Source organism: Macrobrachium rosenbergii, chromosome 21, assembly GCF_040412425.1.
Source record: "Macrobrachium rosenbergii isolate ZJJX-2024 chromosome 21, ASM4041242v1, whole genome shotgun sequence".
Classification (NCBI taxonomy): domain Eukaryota; kingdom Metazoa; phylum Arthropoda; class Malacostraca; order Decapoda; family Palaemonidae; genus Macrobrachium; species Macrobrachium rosenbergii.
The window spans coordinates 59,735,080-59,755,196 of NC_089761.1; the positions used below are offsets into that span (position 1 = coordinate 59,735,080).

At 40.2% G+C, this 20,117-nt stretch overlaps 1 protein-coding gene across 21 annotated transcripts in view; it reads right to left on the reverse strand.

Annotated features, from left to right (window-relative positions):
* lap (like-AP180) overlaps window positions 1-20,117 on the reverse strand; it is a 425,173-nt gene that overhangs the window by 93,111 nt on the left and 311,945 nt on the right. For all 21 annotated transcript variants that reach the window (XM_067123899.1, XM_067123895.1, XM_067123896.1 and 18 more), the window contains one exon: window positions 15,344-15,458. In XM_067123899.1, coding sequence (XP_066980000.1) covers window positions 15,344-15,458 — 115 coding nt within the window. The remainder of the gene's footprint in view (window positions 1-15,343; window positions 15,459-20,117) is intronic.

Below are 20,117 nucleotides of genomic sequence, written 5' to 3' on the forward strand. Positions count from 1 at the left end.
ACAATACATGATAAAAGTTATATCCCTTAATGGAAAGTACTAAATAAAACTGTGTTAATCAGTAAAAACAGTGCATTACAAATTTATCAAAGGTTTCAAACAATAATTCACGACAGCCTAAGCTTTAGTAGCTTACGATGTGTTCCGAATGGTGTGAAGATTTAATAAATTTTTGTATGCTTTACAAAATAACTATTGAGGTAATACATCTATAAATTCCCTGCACACTTACACAGACTTGAATGAAATGTTCAATAGATTTTTAATGTGGAGGTACCAAATTGCAGTACAAAATGGTAGTGACTTGTTTACATGTGTTTGTGCGCATGCATACAAGTATGCATCATGATGCTGTGTGTGTGTGTAAGCCTGCCTCTCTCTCTCTCTCTCTCTCTCTCTCTCTCTCTCTCTCTCTCTCTCTCTCTCTCTCTCTCTCTCTCTCTCTCTCTCTCTCTGTTATTCTTAAAAAAAAAAAATGATAATTCCAGTACGCTCCAGTGAGCGGTTTCAGCATATCACAAGTAAGAGACAGAGATTTTCAGTGCTAATTTTTTACACTTTTATATACAGCACACTGCACACTGAAGTGTGTTTATTCTTTATAAGCAATGTTAGTGTATGCAGTTTTATGTGGTACTGGCATGGTAGGGGGAGTAAGGATATGTAATAAATTTTTTAAGTAATTTGTATTTTTCCTAAAATACAAATCTACGCTTTCATAAATGGAGTTTCTTGAGCAAGATGCACTTTAGCTGTCACTGGCTAACAATAAAAAGAAAATCCTACTGCATAGGCCTGAGCTCCCATGACCTCTGGCAGTGTAACTCGTCCATTGTGAGAATCAGCCGATACTCCTGCTACTATGCCCTATGCTGGGGACAGATCGACGAATGGAGGGGTGGTTGAGGCGGGTGCAAGTCCCCTTGTGAAAGTGTAAGTTTGTACCCTAAGGAAAATAAAAAAACTTAAAAATTTAATAATCTGTTCCGATTGGAATACAAACTACACTTTCATAAATGGAGAAAGACTTAGGAGGAAGGTCAACCTGTCCCTACTATCCTTTGGTGGATGTGTCCTGTGTAGTCAGGATAACTGCACCTTAAGTATATCTTAGTTTAACCAGACCACTGAGCTGATTAACAGCTCTCCAAGGGCTGGCCCGAAGGATAAGATTTATTTTACGTGGCTAAGAACCAATTGGTTACATAGCAACGGGACCTACAGATTATTGTGGAACCCAAACCACATTATAGCGAGAAATGAATTTCTATCACCAAAAATAAATTCCTCTTATCCTTCATTGGTCGGTCGGAGATTTGAACTCGTGGCCAGCAGAGTGCTAGCTGAGAATGGAACCCACTCGCCCAACGAGGAACTGATAACTGCACCAAATTCCACCTTTTGGTCGCTACAGTCACAGGCCCACACTAAGTGTCAAAACAAGACTTCCATCCAATACTCATCCCCTACTCTCAGCTCTATGTCTGGTCCCCACGTACCTTCCAGAGGGGTTCCTCCTCCAAGGGAGCTCAACACCTTTACACCATCTGTTAGGGTGCTCCCAAGGGACCCAAGGTATGCAGGGACTTGTGCATCAGGTCCCTCAGGTATACAGAATTTTAGTTATTTCTTGTATACTTTCCTATGACAGCAGGAAGGATCTGTAACTATTCATGTTTGTTAATTATTACTCAAATACCTGGTACGACCTACTGTCCTTCCTGCAGCCATAATCATAACTGGCAGTTGTCCTACCCCTTGTCTTTTTCTGCTTTCATTGTTTACAATGGAGCATCAAAACCTGCAGATGGCAGTTAGAGCCATACTTCTGTGAGAGCCGAGTCAAGGGTCACTCACGAGGCATCTGTTTGTATTGGTCCCTGTGACTCCATATTTTGGACAGCAATTTTTTGTGGTCACCTGGGTGTTCCCTGGTCCCCTTAGTTTATTGTTCATCAGAATCTCAAACTTTACCTCACCTTAGTAAATGATTCAGCCGTGACATATACAATGTTTTATGAAGCATCATTGTCATCTACTTCTTGCTCTGATGGACTACGGTGAGTACCAAGTATTTTTAGGGCATACACTTAATGGTAGTTGTAGTAATCTCTTTTGAGCCTTTGCTGTTGCAATTTAATGACCTTTCTGCCTGTTACTGGTTAAATACGATCATATATATGTATTAATTACATTTTTTATATATTGAAGAATTTCTCTTGTCCTTCCAGTGTGTTTCATTCTGTGTTAAAGTATTGTATTTGTGGTAGGCGAAGATATTTTCATTATTATCATAAAACCTATTAAATACAGAACTGAAGGATATTATCTCTATATAAATGGTATCTCATATGGGTGTTACTTTATTTCAGGATAGGGTTAAGAATTTTTAATAATGTGGTTTTATCTGGCAAGGTTTTTCCTGTCCTTGAGCTAGTCATTTTTAAGGTAACACATTTACTTATTCCTATATAGAATTGCTTCTTGTAATACTCTTCATATATTCAATTAATATTAAAATTCCAAGACCTGACCATTTATATATATTTTTCTTATTTACAATAAAGGTATGAAGGAGATATATTTCCATAAAAATATAATTTTTCAGTGTATGACTTAACTTCCTTTCAGTAGCCTCTGAACTATCTACAAGAAGGTGATTATACAGTTTTCAGCTTATGCGGTAAAGGAGGTGAAGGTGGATTGCCACTTCCACACGCCTGCCTTCAGTACCTATCTGTAGGAGTGGTTTTTCCTGTATGCCACCGAAGGACCTGTCCCCCTGATATTGCAGGCCTTCATCCTTGATGGGTTCTATCTTCTATCCTGCTTGAAGTTGTAGGCCCTCATGATGCCTCCCTCAGCCAGGAGATGGTATGCTTCGCGACCTCCTTCTTCGTCCTGTCCATGCAGACAAACAGCCCCTTACAACTGGGTCTGCGGGTAGCTGTCCTCTTCAGGTAGTCTCAATGCTCTCAATGGGCACATCATCATCTCATCTCCCCTGACAAAGTTCTTCAGGGAGGGGATCAAGAACCATTCAAATATCAGGCCCAGGACTGAGGGGTTCTGGGTCTTGCCCACAAACTCCCTCAGGGTGGGAGATGACACCGGAGGGGCCATGTAGCTCCCCAACCCTCTTGGTAGATGTGATTGCTAAGAAACACTGTCCTCAGGGTGAGGATGCTGTCCAAGGCTTTCCATAGGTGTTCACAGGGGGTTCCAAACATCCTTTGTAACATCCCACTCTGGCGCCTGCACCTCTCTCAGGGGGCATTTCTTCTGGAAGCCCTGAATGATGGCTGACAACTCCCATGAATTGGAAAGGATGATACCCCTTGGCTAGAAGACCTGTGTAAGGGCTGCCCTGTGCCCCTTGATGGCTGTTACCAAACAGATCTTGTCCTGTCTGAGGAAGACTAGAAATCTGCTACCTCTTTTACAGATGTTGAGAGGACTTTGACTCCTCTGATGGCACTAAAGGCAATGTTCCATCCACTTGCCCTAGTAAACACTGGTGGAAGAGGGTCTGAGGGTATCTGTGACGGCTGCTGCAGTCCTTAGAAAAGGCCTATTTTTCTAAGAAGCTGCCGGATGGCCTCCAACCGTGAAGTCAGAAAGCAACTGCACCTTGATGGTACCTTCTGTTGTGCTCCTGCACCAGAATATTGGGCAACTGAGGCATCTTGCTAAGGACATTATGTGCAGCAGGTCCACATACCACTATGCCTGTGGCCACAGGGACACCACCAGGGTTATCCAAAGTCTCCAGGACTGGTAAGCCTGTTCAGGTCCCTTCTCAGTTGGCAGAACACTGGGAAGGTATACACATCCATGTTGTCCCATGGATGTTGGAAGGATTTCTGCATCACCACTATTTGGCCCAGTATCGGGGCACAGTGACAAGGGTAACATGCAGTTGTCGGCCATCCCAAACAGGTCTATCACGGGACTACCACAGGTCCAGCAGACTGTTTATTATCTCCTGGTTGAGAGACCACTCCATCCTGATGGCAGTTTCCTCATGAGCTGGTCTGCAATAATGTTCCTCTTCCCTATACGTACCTGGCCATCAGTTCCGGGTCCTGGGAGGCTGACCACTCTGTATCCTCACTCCCAGGTCGCACAGGACTGGGGAGACTGTCCCTCCTTTTTGCTGACTTGGGCTACTACTGTCATGCAGTCGCTCATCATCACAACCAAGAGGCGTGCTAAGAAGTACTGGAAATGTTGGAGCTAACCATGCCGCTTTTACCCCCAGGAGGTTGATTTGCTCCTCTTCCTCCCCCTTGGGAACCCACATCACCAAATTGCACTATCTGTTCAGGTGTGCACCCCATCCTTTTCAGTAGGCATCAGAGAAGCCCATTATCTCTGGGAGAGGTTTGTTGAGTGGTACACCTAACATCATACTGACTAGATCTCTCCACCATGTGAGGTCCTCTTTTACTCTATTGGTCACCTCTATGGGATGTGATGGGTCCTTCTTTGGTCCCTTTCATCTGCCACTGGAGAGATCTGAGGTGCGCTCTGCCTCTCAGGACCACCTTGTCAAGGAAGACCAGATGGCCCAGGAGGATCTGCCACTCCTTTGCTAGCTGGACTACCTGAGAGAGGAAGTTGTGGGAGATGTTCAAGAGCTTGTTATTCTCTCTTGCAACAGGAGGGCCCTTACCTTCTCTCTGTCTATCAGCATCCCCAAGTATTTGATGTTCCTCTTGGGGGTCAACTCAGACTTGGGTAGGTTGACCACGATGCCCAACATCCAGCACAGGTCCAGGATCATGTCTCTGGCCCTCTTTGCCTCCTCCAAAGAAGAGGCAAGAATTGGCCAGTTGTCGAGGTACTGCTGCACTTGGACCCCCTTGGAGTATGCCTGGGAGGATGCCAGCAGGGACACTCTGGTGAAGCCTGGAGCGCTGTCACCAGACCGAAGCAGAGAGCTCTTAACTGGTATGTCACTCCCTCGGCAACAAACCGTGGATACTTTCTGGAAGTCGAGTGAATGGGGATGTGGGTGCAAGCATCCTGAAGATCCACCAAGACCATGAGGTCCCCCTCACTGATGGTCACCAATACTGACTGGGGCATCTCCATCAAAAAGGGCTTCTGCTCCAGGAACTTGAGTACTAACAGTTCTATCACCAGATGCCAACCCCAAAAGGCTTTCTCCACTAGGAAGAGGCTGCTGTTGAATCCAAGGGCACTCTCCAACAGAACCCCCACCACTCCCTTTCACTCTCTCACTTCCTCTCCCTCTCTTTCTCTCTCCAACCCTCCCTGTCTCTTTCCCTCTTTCTTCTCCCTAACACCCTCTCTCACTCACTCTCTGCCTGTCACCCCCTTCCCAACACCCCCCACCCTTTGGTGCCATTGATGTCTTACCCCTACAGTATTCTTTTCCAGATAGTAAGTCACATGTACACTGAAATTAGGGACTGGAATAACCAACCCTGTTTTACGGGCAGAGCCAGCTTTGTTACAGGGAAGCTCTCCCCCTCCTTTGGTGCCCTTTGGTGCTAGTGATGTCTTACCCCCACAGTATTGTTCCAGAGATAGTCATGTATATACCAAGTTTTGTTGAAATTGGTCAGTGCATTTCAGAGTAATGCTGGAACATACACACACACACACACACACACATACATACATCCATTTATATATATATATATATATATATATATATATATATATATATATATATATATATATATATATATATATATATATATATAATTATTTAATTTTTAATTTTATCACACCGTCATTTATGTACAATCATGAAGCTACAAATGTCGATACCTCTCTCAATGGCTCAGTGGGTAGAACGTCGACTGGAGTTGTTGGAAGGTAATTGTGTCTAGGGATCGAGACCTGGCAGTACCAATCCATTTATCACCTGTAAATTCCCCATCAGTGATAATTCCCCATCAGGGATATTCCCGAAGTAGCATGAATTGGATATTAAACGACATTTGTAGCTTCATGATTGTATGTATGTACGTGTGTATATATATATATAATGTATGTCACTAAGTCCATGTCAGAAGGCAAGTGAAAACTGGGACTTTGAACAAGTACTTTCATAGTTTATTCTGCATTTTCAAGTTCACACTGAATACAAAAGAAGTTGACAGAGGTTTATATACAAAGAAATGTTTAATATTTACATTTTATTTTGTATTGTTAAAGAAAATGTAAATATTCCATATTTCTTGCAAACAATTAATAATCTTGTACCATCCATAAAATTCACAATAGAATCTGAAGAAAATAATTGTATACCATTTCTGGATGTCTTAGTTGAATAACACCAATTTTTGTTTTAAAATATATAGGAAACCACGAATAATTTGTCATATATTCATTTTTACTCTAACCATGCTAAACAAATTAAGATGTCAACATTTTCCAATATGCATCTTAGAGCTCTTAGAATCTGTAGTCCTGTATTTATGGAAGAGGAGTTTAAAATTATTGATAAAATAGGAGATTCATTATGTTACCCTCGATATTTTTTAGAACTTTGTAAAAATAAAGCAAAAACATCATATTATAATCCAACCAGTGTTAACAATGAACTTAGGAATATTCTCTGTTTACCATTTCATCCTAATTTCATTTCTGCAGTGCCCATTTTAAAAGCTATTGATATTAGCTTAGTATTTAAATATAATAATATTTTGAGAAATAAACTAATTAAGAATAGCCCACCCAATTCAAACAATATTGTATACAGTATTCCTTGTAAAGAATGTAATAAGATTTATACTGGTCAAACATCAAAATGACTAAAAGTAAGAAGCTCCCAACACAAATATGCCATTTCAAAAGGCTTATCAAATAGTGGCATTGTGGATCATTGGCTTAAGACAGGCCATGGGATGAACTGGGATAAGTCAACGGTCATCTACAAGGTCAACAACCATCGAAGAAGAAATCTGCTAGAGACTGTCTTCATCGAAGCTACTTCCACCAGGAATGTTAATCTCCATCCTGGATTATCCCTTGATCCTTTGTCCCTGTCTTTTTTGTTTAAAGAACATGCTGCCCAGATTAACAAACTGTAACCCCACCCCACCTTCTGTTTTGTATATAAACTTCTGTCAACTTCTTTTGTATTCAGCGTGAACTTGAAAATGTAGAATAAACTACAAAAGTACTTGTTCAAAGTCCCGGTTTTCACTCACCATCCGACGTGGACTTAGTGATATTCTCAAGCACACGTTCCTTCGTGCTGTACTGGATAATGTATATGTATATATATTATATAATACACACACACACACACATATATATATATATATATATATATGCAATTGTAATAGCCACACTCCCCTGTTAACTTCTCGAAATCTTCGCACTTTTTTGGATATGCTTATCACTACAAAGCCTTAAGATCCAAGTGCAAGTGTATCCAAAAAAATGCAAAGAATTCGAGAAGTTAAGAGGGCAGATGCATTATTTGGGGGAGGCAGTGAGGGGTGCTTGCCCCCCCCAAAGCTTTCTAGGGGGGCCTCCAAATCAGCGTTAGGAAAAAATCGGTATGTATACAGGCAGTCCCCGGTTAACAACGATTCTGTTTTATGGCACTCGTCTAGCGACGAAAATCGGCAATTTTTGGCGCCGAAAATCGCCGATTTCCGCTTATCGGTGCCAACAATTGGGTACTGGCGCCGATACATACCTAACAGAGGTGCCAATAACCGAAAATCGGCACTTTTCAGCCCCAATAACCCGCGAAAATCGCCGAAAAAGCGCCGAAATTGCAGATTTTCGGTTATCATTACACCCTCAGAAACGGAACCCCGCCGATAACTGGGGACTGCCTGTATATATTTATATATGCAATTATTATAAGGTCACTGTTCACCCAACAAAGTGTCAAAAAAATATAAATAAGTTGAAGTGTAGAGAGGGATTAATTTAAATTAGTTATTTTTAACATGTTTGGAACAATATAAATAATACATACTAGTTACCCGTTAAAAATATTAAGACAAAGCAGTTTTCTTGAAGAGCTGAGACATCTAATCACTTTATTCACAAATGAATTAATGACCTGTCAGTCAGTGTTTGACTGGTAGTGGTCAATATTTTCATGCTTACTCTATACTTTATTATTCATTTAAAATAATTGAATAAAACTTTTCACGTTATGAAAATTTAAATCTCTACCGAATGCCATACTTTGTTGACACACGACTCCATGAACGCCCCGACGTGTACACGCTCTAACCAGTAGTTTTTTAAGCTGGAGAGATTTTGTCAACAGTGGATAATAATATAATAGTGAATATCATTTTCATCATTTCAAAGCAGCTTCCAAGGTGAATTTAGTTTGTGAATGTCATGTGTAATGTTATTAAAAGGTATGTCAGCTAAACCAGGCAGAGTTCAAGCAGACAAACATGGGCCATGGCCTTTCATGGCTCCTGGGATGGAACACCTTCAGTCTATGTGACAAGTCAGCAGTCACTGCATAACATACATAGGCCATAATGATGGTTATCAAAATTGTTATACTGTATCTTAATCTTTACTAGTACTACACCGAAGTATCTTTTAAAAACAATTGACAATTTATAGGCTATACGGTTATGGTTCATTGGCATTTGCCAAGTATCTACATCAGTCACTTTTTAATATAATTTATTTTTAATTAAGTACTATGTCTAGGGAGTGCCCTTTTATTCAAATGAAGTCCTACCCTTCTGAAATTCTGTGCACATGCACACTTATGCTTATGACATATTGAAAGAGCTATTTTTCATATGTGTTTTGTTGACATTTTTCTTTCCTCTTGTTTTATTTTCTTCATTCTCTTTGTCTTTCAATTTATTCTTCTATAGCTCCTCTATCTCATTCACACCTATTATAACCTCATTTTCCTTCAATTTCTACTCTACTTACGCCTCATTTCAATAAGTTACAACTTACAAACACCATTTAGTGGCCTTTCGTATCCACAAAGTTAAAGTATTAATCTAACCTAACCTAAACTAACATTAACCATCATGTAATGTAAAATGGCATATTTGGTTTTGGTTTGGGATATATTCGATCTTTTAATCGTTTCAAGATTTTTGGAAGTGTATAGTGTGCAATGTTCCATGTACAGTACATAGATAGAATGATATGGTTTTATTTTGTTTATATCACTAGATTGTGAAAGCAGTATGAGTGGTGAGCAGCATCCTTCAGGGGCCGAGAAGAGAAAAGCAGCATGAAAAAAAGCTGTAGAGGAGAGGGGAAAAAACGAAAGAAACCTGATCATTTCTTCAAATTACAAAACCAAGCATTTGACAAAGTAAGCAAATTCTGTGTTTGCAGTTTGCAGCCTACCATAGATCAGTGCCTTTTACTCACCCATATCACCCCTCCCTCTCCCATCTATATACAGAGGTGGGAACGGGAACAGGAATGTGGGTGGGAATGGGGGACAGGAAGGGAAAGACATAGATGGTAGAAACAGGGGAGGGAACAGAGGCCGGAACGGGAACAGGAATGGGAATGGGAAGAGGGTTGGGAGCATAGGTGGGAATGGGGGTGAAAAGGGATGGAATGGAATTGGGTAAAAAGGTGGGAATGGAATTGGGTGAAAGGGATGGGAATGGAATTGGGGTGATCATTCTTATATTTTTCTGGGCAATGCCAGGGATCACAGCTATATAAATATGAAAATATATCCACTTTATAGGTTGAACCATGGAGATCTTCAAGTTCTTCAACTCTAAAGGCAACTGACAGTCCCGACATTCTGACAGTACAGATGAACTTTGACACTATTCCAGCCCCTGTTCAGGACTCAGATAAGGCCACTACTCCAGCCCCTGGTCAGGATTCAGATAAGGCCACTACTCCAGCCCCTGTTCAGGATTCAGATAAAGCCACTACTTCAGCCCCTGTTCAGGATTCAGATAAAGCCACTACTCCAGCCCCTGTTCATGATTCAGATAAAGCCACTACTCCAGCCCTGTTCAGGATTCAGATAAAGCCACTACTCCAGCCCCTGTTCATGATTCAGATAAAGCCACTACTCCAGCCCCTGTTCATGATTCAGATAAAGCCACTACTCCAGCCCCTGTTCATGATTCAGATAAAGCCACGACTCCAGCCCCTGTTCATGATTCAGATAAAGCCACTACTCCAGCCCCTGTTCATGATTCAGATAAAGCCATTACTCCAGCCCCTGTTCATGATTCAGATAAAGCCACTACTCCAGCCCCTGTTCAGGATTCAGATAAAGCCACTACTCCAGCCCCTGTTCATGATTCAGATAAAGCCACTACTCCAGCCCCTGTTCATGATTCAGATAAAGCCATTACTTCAGCCCTGTTCATGATTCAGATAAAGCCACTACTCCAGCCACTGTTCATGATTCAGATAAAGCCACTACTCCAGCCCCTGTTCATGATTCAGATAAAGCCACTACTCCAGCCACTGTTCATGATTCAGATAAAGCCACTACTCCAGCCCCTGTTCATGATTCAGATAAAGCCATTACTTCAGCCCCTGTTCATGATTCAGATAAAGCCACTACTCCAGCCCCTGTTCATGATTCAGATAAAGCCACTACTCCAGCCCCTGTTCATGATTCAGATAAAGCCACTACTCCAGCCCTGTTCATGATTCAGATAAAGCCACTACTCCAGCCCCTGTTCATGATTCAGATAAAGCCACTACTCAGCCCCTTCAGATAAAGCCACTCAGCCCCTGTTCATTTCAGATAAAGCCACTACTCCAGCCCCTGTTCATGATTCAGATAAAGCCATTACTCAGCCCCTGTTCATGATTCAGATAAAGCCATTACTTCAGCCCCTGTTCATGATTCAGATAAAGCCACTACTCCAGCCCCTGTTCATGATTCAGATAAAGCCACTACTCCAGCCCTGTTCATGATTCAGATAAAGCCACTACTCCAGCCCATGTTCAGGATTCACATAAAGCCACTACTTCAGCCCCTGTTCAGGATTCAAATAATATTCTTGTTGATAAACCAGAGGTTGTATTTGATCATACTGTCATGCCAACTGAAAAACAGGGAGGATCACACACACACAGATTAATCTAGTTACTGATATATCTGCTTCCCCATATGATCAACCCAGTCAACCAAAGCTGCCAAACTACCCAAGTAATCCAAACAACCGAAAATTTTGAAGTATCTATTTAGATAAGTTTCCTTGGTTAGAGTACTCAGTTGTGCAAGATGCTTGTTATTGGTTTCCTTGCATGCATTTTGCTGGAAATTCTGTTTGAAAAGGTGAAGGACTAGGTAGGAGACCATTTATTGATATTGGATCAAAGAAATGGAAAGAAATTAGCACTCTGCTTAAGCAACACCAGGCTAGCGAGAGACACATTAACTGTATGGTAGCTTGGTCTAATTTCAAAGGTATTCAGTCAGGTTCCACCCAATCTGTAGCATCATCTTTATCTTCTGTCAGGCAACAGGAGATTGAGGAAAACAGGGAACATGTAAAACTTCTTTTGAAAGTTGCTGCTTTACTGGGAAGGCAAGGATTGTCTTTTCGTGGTCATAAGGAGGGTGATAATGCATTAAATTTAGGAAATTTTATAGAAACTCTGGAGCTCACTGCAGAATCTAATCATTCTCTAAAGAAAAAGTTAGATGAATGAAATGGCCATTACACTAGTCCTCAGTATCAGAAAGACTTAATATCAGTTATTGGAACTCATATCAAACACACAATATGCACAGAAACACAATAAGCTCAATTTTTTTCTGTTATGGTTGAAGAGACAAAAGACTTGTCAAAAAAAGAACAGTTGGCTATTCTTGTTAGGTACTTTAGTGAAGGAGTTGTGAAGGAACGTTTCATTGGTACATATCACATGGAAAAGGTTGATAAAACCAGTTTAGCTGATTTTATATATAAGGAGATAGAACAATCTGGTTTAATTTGGTCAAACTGTGTGGCACAGTGCTATGATGGGGCAAGTGTCATGAGTGGATGCTTTAGTGGCGTTCAGGCACGACTACGAGATAAAATTCCCCAAGCAGTGCACATACATTGCCATGCCCACAGGCTTAATTTAGTACTGGGTGACTGTGTAAAGAATATCAGTGGTCTCTCTTCATTTCAGTTATTAACACACTGTACACATTTATAACTAACAGTAATGCAAGGTACCAACTTTTCATAGAGGCACAGAAAGCAGAAGACCTGCAGGTTTTGACATTAGAGAGACCCGCTATAACAAGATGGTCTTACTATTATTGGTCAGTTGCAAAGGTTAAGCTTCGTTATGGAAGTTTGTTAGCAGTGCTTCACAAAGTTGAAGAGAGCTCTGATTCAGAAGCTGCAGCTGAAGCAAGTGGACTCTACAACAGTTGCTGTCTTTCAAGTTTGTAGTAAATCTTCATGTTGCAGAAAAAGTCTTGAAAGTTACCAACAGCTTGTCAGACCAGCTACAAGCAAAGGAATTATTGCTATCTGAAGCTTGGTCTCTCATACAGTCAACTATTAAAGAACTACAAGTCTTGAGAACAGATGAAGGTTTCTCTGATATCTTTGACAAGGCTAAGATTTTTTCTGCTGCATGTGAGATTGATACAAACTTGAAAGACTCCAGTCAAGTAGGCAGACCCAAGAGGATCCAAAAGATCTCAACCCAGTTAAAATACTTTTTAACTGATTCAACTGTAGGAATGAGTGAGGACAATACAAGTCTTGCTCCTGAGGTACTGTTCAAAAGAATCTATTTTGACATATTAGATAGATTTATCTCTGAGATAGATAATAGATTCACTCATAATATGTCACTGATAGCAGCGATGAATGCACTTGACTGTAATTCTAACGACTTTTTAAATGATAAGAAACTGTCCACCATAGTAGAGTTTTATAAGGATATACACATAGATGAAATCCTTCTAAATACCCAAATTTCTGCAGCAAAGAGTCACTTTCTAACTAAGAATGAAAAGCCTAAGAATTTGTTTGAATTGTATGATGAACTTAAACCATTAGACTGTGCCTACTCAGAAATTCTTAAAATTGTTAAAATTCTCATCACCCTTCCAGTACTACTGCCAATAATGAACGACTGCTTTCAGTGCTTAGTTTAGTTAAAACGTATCTACGAACTACCATGAAAAATGAGCGCTTGAATGACTTGCTTCTCATGGCCTCAGAAAAGGAGCTTGTTCAAAATCTTAACTATGACATACTGGTTAATAATTTTGCAAAATTAAGATCAAGACGGTTCCAGTAATGCAGTAGATAATAGCTGAAATGCATGAAGAATATGTTTATTTTAAAATTTCCTTAGCGGAACCTTGTTAAAATTATGCACCATTTATATCTCTACACATTTTCCCCAAGCTTAAGATCTTCCTGTTCACTTTTGTTATTTTCCTGAGTGACCCTTGTGTAGGTAGTGAGCTATATATACTGTAACATGTTAAATTGCAGATATTCTAGGACCAATACTGTGGTTTATAACCTGATTTGTTTAGAAGTTTCCACTACCTTTTCATCTTCATCTATTATCTCAAAATTTGATGTAGGTACAGAATTTTTTAAGGAATAAAAATTCTTAAAACTTCCTTAAGTGGCTTCAAATTGCTCCTATTTTGTTATTTCTAAAAATGATCTCGGGGAGCCTTGCAGCGGCCCCCGGACCCATGAGCTGGTTAGGCTCACTTCACTCACCACCCTCCACTTTCAGAAGAGGGGGGGGGGCCCTCAAATAAACCTTTGCCCCCCCGCCAAGGAAAAATGAAATGACATCCCTATAAGAGGGCATCGTGGCTTTTACAATCACGTGTATCTGGTAAAATTATATATATATATATATATATATATATATATATATATATATATATATATATATATATATATATATATATATATATATATATATACCTCTTAAAACTGGCACACTTATATATCCAAGCCACTGCCAGACCATAGAAATTATTGGATGACAGAACTCACCCCTAAAAATGCCCTTTGGAAAGTCTTGCCAGCTCATTCCAAATATATATTGATTTGTATATTATATATGTATACCTATGAGCTATAAAAGTCCAGGAGGACTTTATCTTTTATATTATAATAGACAAAAACTGGCACACTTGAGTCCAAGCCACTGCCAGACCATTATTGATGGACTAAACTGACCCTGAAAAAATGCCCTTTGGAAAGTCTTGACAGCTCATTCAAATATATATTGATTTGTATATTATATTTATTATGAGCTATAAAAGTTTTATCTTTTATATTAAATAAATTAAATATTTATGATGGACTAAATGATATATAATGAAGGACTGGTAAGCATATATATATATATATATATATAAATAAATATATATATATATATATATATATAATATATATATATACATATATACATACACACACACACACACACACATATATATATATATATATATATATATATATATATATATATATATATATATATATATATATATATATATATATATATATATATATATATATATATATATATATATAAACATATATATAAATATATATATATATATATATAAACATATATATAAATATATAATATATATTATATATATATGTGTATATGTATATATATACATATAATATATATATGTATATATACAGTATATATATACATATATATATATATATATATATATATATATATATATATATATATATATATATATATATATATATATATATTGTACATACATTATTATTTATATAAAAAGGAAACAAGAAAAATATGACTGCTTACCAGTCCTTCATTTTCAACTATCAATTTAGTCCATCACCAAACAAATTTGTCCATTATATAGATGTTGCAAGATTAAACATTATATAGATGTTGCAAGATTATACATTTTAGGTGAGTAAATTTAGGAAGCATATAATAAGGAATTTATCCAAATTCCTACTTGTTAGGTATACTGTGATGACGAATCTCAGATGTTGGCACATTTCTACAATAACAGCTTTACTTTCAATTGTACAATACATTAAACTGGACTTTAAATTACCTTTAGTGCATTATAATTCAATGACATTGTACTGCATGATTATCCTTCTTTCAACTGATGATTGCGTCCACAAATAAAGGAACCCATGGCTGTCATAGCACAGCTTTCTAGGGGTCAACACCACTCAAGCTCCGATGTAATCTCAATACATCTTTTAACTTTCTAGATAGAAATACTCACACTCAAAACATTAAAGACACAGAACACAGCCATAATAAATACAACACTAATATAAGCACACTAGAATTAAACCATTATCAACCATGCCAAAAACCTGATAAAATTATCAATTAAAAAATACTACTCTCCTACCATTAGTGTAAGGCTGAGTAGCTACAGGAGCTGGTGCAGCTCCACCAGGAGGTGCTAGAATGTCAGCAAATGGGTTTCCTGTTAACTGCAGCAAATCATCAGAGGCTTTGGTGGCCTGAAATAAAACCAGTTTCAGTCATAAAATAGTTTTCAAGACCACACATGGTAATATTCCTTAAAAAAAAGTTTCATTTCTATGATGAAGTTAAAGAAAAAGTTTCCTTTCCTAAGCATTTATTTTTTCCATTAATATTTTCTCAAATCTATTCTTACTTTTAAATACAGTGTACAAGAACAGCAATGTTTATTATGCCTCCACTTCTCTACTTCAAAAGCTTATAAATTGCAAAAATTACATATGAGGCAGCATAACACATTACGAGTACAGCACTAGTAATAAAAAAATTTTAAATCTGAATCTTCCAAATACCATCCCTATACAGTACAGTATAGTGTAATTGTAAATAAATGCCAAACACGGTAATTTTTTAAAAAGTAATTTCCATTTTTTGAACAGACAAAATGTAGCCTTCTACATAGGGAGTACTCTACAGTGCATGTGCTACATTAGCTGTGAAAATTAACAAGGGGGGTAACCTGGTGGAGACACGGAGGAAGTGGGGGTTATCCACACTTCCCTGCCGATGCCACCCACTGTTCCTTCAGCAGGAGATGAAAAAACAATAGTGGGGCGGGTGAGGTGGATAAAACTATAGGAAAAGCTACAGTTGTTTTACGAAAAATGCAAATTACTTTCAAAAATTTGTCAATTGTTTCCTTTGGGATACAAAAACTAACCCTTTCATATATGGAGACTCACCCCTCGTGTGGGAGGTAGTGCCTGTGGCGGAGGACAGGTACCCAACAAAGGAATCCAATGATTGATGTATGCAACGAGAAAGAGCAGGAGCAACACACTACTCCTGCCCTGCGATGCATTCTAGTCTAGTACAACAGCTGCTCATAGTGTACTAACCTCAAACTCATTCAAGTCCAGCTTGTTCTTCAGCTCAAATGCTCTCAATTAGGGAGGATAGGAAAGGAAGTTGGATAACCACACATCCCTCATTCATTCCCAGACTGAACTACTCAACCTCAATATTTAAAAGAAATAAAGGTTGCCCAGTCCAGGACACAGTTATCACACTTGTTGAGCAGCCACCACAGGCCACAAGGAAAGGTATCAAGAGACTTGCAGATGACATCCCCCAGGCAGTGAGGTGAAAGTGGTCCATCTCTACCAGACACAGGCTCTCTATTACGTGTTGTACTGAGGTCTGAAAGGCAGGAGAAGGTTCCAACCCCTGACATCATGAGCTCTTGGAAAGTCAGGAAGGCCCAATTCCTATGAGGGGCCTCATGAAGCCAGGTGGTGGTGGTATTGTAAAACACCTTGAGACAACCAGTGCTAACAAAAAGATACCTGCACCTGGCCTAAGGGGTTTGGTTCTTTTCATATAGCTTCTTAAGGTGCAGACTGGACACAGCAACATCTCATCTAGGTCTCCAACAACAAGTCCGGGATGGATATGATTGAAAAATTCAAATCTAACGTCTGGAGCCGGCAGGTTTTGCATTTTTGCCAGAAATTTCAGTAAGAGATTGAGCCCTACCTTTCTGAGTGCCAAAGGAGATATGATAAAGCATGTAATTCCCAGACTCTTTTTGCCAATGCCATGACCAAAGGAAAGACCATTTTCAAGGACTGAGACAAGTGCTTGTAGGGGCCACCCTTAGACTCTGAAGCACCAAAAAAACATCCCACTCCATGGAGGGCCAAACCCAGTAGGTGGCAAATCTGAGAGAGCTGCACTATAGCCATTAACAGCCAAAACTGAAAGGCCCTTGTTTCTGTGAAGAGAGATGAGAAAGTCAGCTTTTTGTTAAAGACAGGTACTGACCATACAGTAACCCTTTCTACAACACCAGTCGCAGGTTGGAGTCCCCAGTCAAGGTAGCAGGACCTATGTAATGTTGGGGTTTCTGGGGTTGAGTTTTACTCTGGACTACCATTATGTAGATTTGACAGCCCCTGATGTCCTTGCCAGTGGTGCTCTGCCTCCCTGCAACGGCTTGAAGGTGGCCACCCAGGATATAATGATGTCTAAGGAATCTTCCCTTTTCATTTCCACAGCCACTTCCACTTCGCCCAGGGGAATAAAATTGTGACCCAAAGAACAAAATACTTCGTAACGAGAGCCAGCTCTTATGAAACATCTATTTTAATGGCAAGGAGAGGACAGAGTCCCTTGTATGTTAAATCAAGCTGGCCTAAATGTTGGTGACCTAGTGGATTATGAAGACAAGCTCCTTGCTGCTTGGAACTACCAACCTCCTCACCAAAGGCCAGACTTCTGCAGGGAGCTCTTTTATCACAGTAGTGACAGCACACTGCCAAAGGTCCAACCAAGAAATGTTATGAATAGCAAACATGATCAATGATTCAAAGCTGTCCACCTCAGCGTAGTTAAAGGAGAGCCCCTAATGGTGAAGTCTCTTGAGAAGTAAGTTATTTGTGAGTTGACACAACGCTGGATGAGTCGAAGTGGAGTGTCTCCTGCACCTTTCAGGATGTAATACTACTACTGCCTGGTCAATGGAGAAAGAAAGACTTTTCCCTACCTGCTGGCTGCAAGGGAATTGCCTGACCCACAGATCAGAAAATTCACCTCAGCCAAAACACCATGGGATAATTCTTACCAGGGTAACCTTACTGAAGGTCTTTCCTCCAGGGCAGAACCAACCACTTGCTTTGAGGATGACATCATTTGTAAAGCCGATACCACAGTTACACCTCTGAGACTGTTAAGCTCACATATGAGCACAATAATGTCTTGGAACCACTGCTCCAGGTCAGCTTGAAGTCTCCAGAAGTGAGGGTCCTCTGGCTTCTAAAGGCTCTCCTGCTGCACAGGCAAACACTTCCTCCAAGGCAGTGAGGGATATGCTTAATCTTTGCTTCTAGTCCTGCTCCTACTGCTGTCCTACCGTAGGGGTTGCCTTTAGTGGTGAAGGGTGGATAAATGATGTCAGACTCCTGTCCGGGAAATCCCTTGCCATGGGGTCTGGTGCAGGGCAAAGAGCATGAAGGGGACCATGCAGCAAGAGCACTATGATCAGCCTCCTCCCAGGGTAAAGGCAAGGACAAGCATGGGTAAAAAATGGGGCTAGAGACCTCTCCCAAGCATGCCTGCTTTGTCAGGGGAGCAGAAGGCATGAGTCCTGAAGAAAGTGAAGCAGAATGGATTCTCTATGGGAACACACAGAAGATCTATAAAGGGACCTCTATCTGCTAGAGCCTTGAGGAGAGCACAAGGGCTTCATATGTGGCCTTTAAGAACTGTCATGGGAGTCACAGGGAGTGTCTCTATCCTGTGAACATACCCCTCCCTAGAAAGGGGACCAGGAGCAGGGAGGCCAGGGGTACACAGCTCCTTCTCATTGAGATCCTGAAGGGACACAATAGGAAGAGGAAGGAGTATGGCTCCTGTCCAAGCAAGAGTGGGAAGTTGGCACTGTTCCTCCACCATGGACATCAGTCACTCAAGGGAAACCTAGTGCCTATGATGGGGGAAGTGCTGATGTGAACACCAATGACACCACTTCCTACAGACCTTGGACCTCCTCTTCTTAGGATGACAGTCCAAGGATGATGATTATCATGATGGTGATGATGATGAGGAGGAGTACCATAGACTTCTCTTTGGATTTGCAGACTTCTCCTCCACCTAAAATAATCTACACACCAGGGAGAGCAAATGGGACAATATGGGGGAAGTCAGCACTTCCATGTTCTCAGCAACAGGAGGGACCTCAGGGAGCTGCAAGATACCTGTAGAGGGGGAGCAGGGTCAAAACTTACAGTATTTATGATTTGTTGTTCTCTCTTCTTCCTGGCTAAGAAGTCAAGGAAGGCCAAGAGAGAAGGTGTGACACCTATTTTAAGGGAAAGCCAAACCTTTCATTAGAGTATGAAAGCAGCAATTTGCTTAGCCTCTTCACCTGAGGAGGGGTCCATAGGTTTGGTAGGTGGCAATGTACTTTCCCAGAAATGACTAAAAAATTCTGGAAGAAATGGGTGTTACTCCCAGCATGGATCTACAATCTAGGGAACCTGAGGAACCTTTCCAAGGCTTTCTACACCTACTACCACAGCACTCCTGTTGGGGAGAAGGCCAAGCAGCACATTCCTCACAAGAGTACATCACATGTACATTCCCTACCTCTACAAAATGCACAGACAATGAGGATCTACTGTGATGGGGACAATCGGTTACAAGGCTAATCACAACCCTTGCAACAGCAATATTCCTGTTTACTCTCCATATGAAAAAACAAAAAGGGCCGAACACAATAAAATGTAAAGAACACCAAAAACAACAAAATAAAACACAGATGTGCACAGTACTGCACAAGAAAAAACACAAAGGATAAGGATAAAGGTACATAACCAGTCCCCAGTGGGGAAGGAAAGAGAGCAATGGAAAGTTTCCAAATCATGAAGAGGCTGAAGGAACAATGGACAGCATCAGTGGGATAGTGTGGGTAACCCCTCTCTCCCCCTGCCCCCACCAGGTTACCCTTCTTGCCAGTCAGTTCAAAGCCAGTCCAGCACATGCACTGTAGGATACTCCATATATGGAAGACTATGATTTGTATCCCAGTAAAATGAAATAAAACTTTAGTGGCAAAGTAACAACTACTTTCAAGGGAATCACAATGGAATTATACAGTACTGGTTTTTTCTTCAATTTCCACTTTAAATAATAAATCA